Genomic DNA, 4,039 nt, shown 5'->3' with positions numbered 1-4,039 from the left:
ATGTAGGGAAAGGAGTTGCTGGAAATGGAGATAGCTGGTGAAGGATGGTGTATTAGTACACATCCTAGGTGTGTAGGATTGATGGTTTGATGAGTCTTTTTCTTTTGTTGAGTTACTGAGTTACCAGATGGCTACATTTTCCTTACCCATTTAATCCTCCCAATCTTTGCATTACATTAATCCATGCTCTAGATTCCCTCTTTGACTCTCATCCACTAGTTCCTCCTTTCTGTTCTGTGAGGATTTCTAAAGGCAAATTTTAATTTCTTTACCCTGGGTTCAGACACCCACATACAACATCACCAACAACCTTTGTATATTCTCATAAAATAAATGCCAATATGAGTATTTGGTGCTGCCTCTTTCTTTAACTAGATCACCAAGGGGTTTTAGTTATTTTCCAAAAATATTTCTAAAACAGTATCCTGAAAACTTAGATTTCCATTTTCTCATATGGTCAACTTGGAACTTATATGAGAAAGACCCAGACTTCAAGGGCTGCTAAATTTTGTAGTAGCTTATAATCTCTGATACTCATTTTATTTATAGTGTCAAAATTGATTTTTTAGAAACCTTAAATTTCCCATAAAAGAATGAATTCAATTAGGTGTAAAATCTGCTTAGCTCTAAATGGGTAAGGGGAAACACCACATCCAAAAGAGAATGTTATAGAATATATTTAAAGCTTTAACCTTACCCTGGAGCAGCCACCTCTCATTAACTCTGACTGCTCTCCTGATTTCATTCTGTCCCAGGCTGCGCACACAACCCATCTACTTTCCAACACCACTGAGTTCTTCTGTATTTATACCCCATAATATCCCTGTTGTCTTTTGAGATGGAGGCTTGCAGTACTTTGGAGAACCTTCCCCTCTTCTCAAGTGGCTAAATCCCTTTGTTTTCTCCTCCTCTTTCCCAACCATTGCTTGATAGCCTTCAAAGTTTTAACTCTATTGACCATGCACACTGTTCCACTTTTTCCTCTCTAGAAAATATTCTAAGACGCTCTTTGAAATGGGCCTATTCTGTTACAGTTTTTTTGCCTATAGCTTTGCACAGAGCGTCTTTGACCTCTTTGTTCCTCAGACTGTATACCACAGGGTTCAGTAGGGGGGTAACGACAGTGTAGGTCACTGAGATCAGCTGATCCTGATCTAGGTTATTCTCTGACTTGGGTTTGAGGTAGGCAATGGAGGCACAGCCATAGTGGACAATGACCACAGTAATATGAGAAGCACAGGTGGCAAAGGCCTTTTTCCTGCCTTCAGCAGAGGCGATCTTGAGGATGGTAGAAATGATGAGGATGTAGGAGATGAAAACCAAGCCCATGGGAATCAGGATCACCAGCACACTGATGATCATCGTCAGGATTTCATTGACTGTGGTGTCAATGCAGGAGAGCTTCATCACAGGTCGGATGTCACAGAAGAAATGGGGCACCTTTGTAGTACAGAAAGGCAGCCTGAATACAGCTGACACCTGTGTCATTGCTACAATTAGGCCAATGCTGCAGGCCCCCCACACCAGCTGCATACACACTCTCTTGCTCATGATGACTGAGTACCTCAAGGGGTTGCAGATGGCCACATAGCGGTCATACCCCATTGCTGTGAGCAGGAAGCAGTTGTTGATAGCCAAAGTAATGAAGAAAAACATCTGAGTGGCACAACCTGCCAAAGAAATGGGCTGACTCAGGCCTATGAGGTTAAAGAGCATCCTTGGTATAATGACAAGGGTGTAGACAGTCTCTGAACCTGACAGCATGCTGAGGAAGAAGTACATGGGGGTGTGGAGGTGATGATCAATACTAATGATACCCACAATGATAACATTGCCTGCCAGGGTGAATATGTACAGTGTAAGAAACACAACAAAGAGGGTGAGCTTGTGCTCATGGAAGCTGGAGAAACCTTGAAAAATAAACACGCTCACCAAAGAGTGATTCTCTTTCTTCATTAAATCACACATGATATCTAAGAAAGAAAGAAAAATGTAAGGAATCTAGATGGTTGATTTCTGTCAAATAGTAAGCTGGGAAAACTCCTGTGATTAATATATCTTAGGTCTCTGCTTTTTTGTATTCACATTCATGCTTATTTATTTTAGGAGTAGAGAGTGGAGAAACATTCTTTTCTCATTCAGAAGAAAGTACATGACTTTTAAAGTCAAATGTTATAAACTAATTTCCTAGTTCTAGCATATGCTAACTTATCTTGGGCAAGAACTTATCATTTCTAAGACCAGTTTCCTCCTCTTTATGGATGTAGTGGTGATAACATCATAGAATTGTGGATGGAGAAATTGCATACTAATTATAATAATCATATTTGAATTTTAAAAACAACATTGAATAAATTCAAGTTCAATGGCATCATGCAGAACTCCAGGCTCCATAGCTACCTGATGATTTTTGAGCTTCTATAGTTTGAACAGAGCCTGTGTTACTGTAATTTCCACACTGGGTTTTCATTCCATTATTTTCACTCTGATGATCTTGCTCCTCTCAACTCTGTTCTACACTCCTCTTCCCTAGACACCACTCATTCTTCAAAGCCAAATAAAACTCATGTCCTCTAGAAAACCTTTTTATCTTTTCTTGTGTCTTATATATCCCTGCACATGTGGGTAGCACAGAACTGTTTACTGTTTTTTTTTTTAATTTTTGTATTGTAAGCACCTTACAGTGAAATTGTGATTACAAAATATTTTTGCATACATTATTTAATTTCATTACCATCCAACAGAGCGGGGAGGACAAAGATGAACTGTTTCTCTCTAGATGCAAAAACTGAAGAACAGCTCTGATTAGGGAATTATTTTTAGATAGACAGGTGTCAAAGGACTAAACCAAGACTGGAATTCATATCTTTTGACTCTATGTCCATTGTTCCTTCTACTACACAGAACTGCATTATAAAACTGTCTCCTCCACAGCTAGACAGGGACCGTGTATCCCCTCTTTTTATGATCCCAGGTTGGCCACTCCACTGTAGGGCACACATATCTGCTGGTAGAATCATTACAAGTCATTGCTCCTTCACACAAATTGTCCGTTACAAAGTAGAATACTGGAGCATTACAATGATATTTTCTTCAAAGAGAAGGCATAATTGTTTCTAATCTTTGATCTTTTATGATGTCTAGGTGTATGATACAACAAACAACTAAATAATTGGTCTAAATTTTAACACTGAAATTATAACACTATGAGAAAATATGACATTATTAACAAGTAATTGAAAAATGTACTGGTAGTGCAACTTTTCCAGTAGCCTTACCTTATCAGTAATCACTGTATAATAACATAATAGGGTCGTTGTATAAAAGATAAATTCAGAAATATAATGATGGAATTGCTTCAAAAGTACAATTTGTTGGAAGTAAAGCAAATGAATCACATCACAAAATGATTTACTATTGGGTAAATTTCAAAGGTAAGCTTCTTTAGTGCTTTTAAAATTAAGTTCAATTTATCTATTTCCAGAAATATACCCCTTTTCATAAGAAAATGTACAAGAAAGTATAAGAAATTGGTGCATGGTTGTGCTTAAACTCCTTAGTGCATGATATGAAAGAAAATCAGATGAGGTTGCAAAAAATAAATTTTGTGTTAGACATCAGGGACCATTTCTTGACAGGAAAAGTTGTTTGTGATGTGTGCAGCATGGTAAGTAACTGTAAACACTCTTTATGAAGCTTTCTAAACTGTGTCTCTGTGGACTATGGATTGTCTGAAGATAAGAATACAGACAAGGGAGCATGCATAGCTGATAAGTGGCAGAGCCACATTTCTTATTATCATGTTAATCAAGATATTCTTTAATCCTGAGAAATTCTAGTTCCGTAGGATTAACAGGAGATCTTCAAAAGTAATAAATCAAGGAAAACCCAAATATTCATAGACATCAGGATTCTTTCCAGCTTAATATAATTTGCCCTTTAGCAATGATAAAAAAATAAACAACTCATGCATTATTTTATTTTTATATGGCTCCCTCTGCTAACCATTGAAGTCTCTTTCCAAATCACTTACTTCTCT

At 37.5% G+C, this 4,039-nt stretch overlaps 1 protein-coding gene across 1 annotated transcript; it reads right to left on the bottom strand.

Annotated features, from left to right (window-relative positions):
• Positions 1-1,020: 1,020 nt before the first annotated feature.
• LOC116538430 (olfactory receptor 10J1-like) lies at positions 1,021-1,990 on the bottom strand. Its single transcript, XM_032260818.1, has one exon. The coding sequence runs from the start codon at positions 1,966-1,968 to the stop codon at positions 1,021-1,023; it is 948 nt and encodes a 315-aa protein (XP_032116709.1). The 5' UTR covers positions 1,969-1,990.
• Between the last annotated feature and the right edge of the window lie 2,049 nt (positions 1,991-4,039).

Source organism: Sapajus apella, unplaced genomic scaffold, assembly GCF_009761245.1.
Source record: "Sapajus apella isolate SASKATOON/1434 unplaced genomic scaffold, GSC_monkey_1.0 scaffold119, whole genome shotgun sequence".
In the NCBI taxonomy this organism is placed as follows: Eukaryota; Metazoa; Chordata; class Mammalia; order Primates; family Cebidae; genus Sapajus; species Sapajus apella.
The sequence above is the reverse complement of the archived record's forward strand: the minus strand, read 5'-3'. Positions and strand labels throughout refer to the sequence as shown.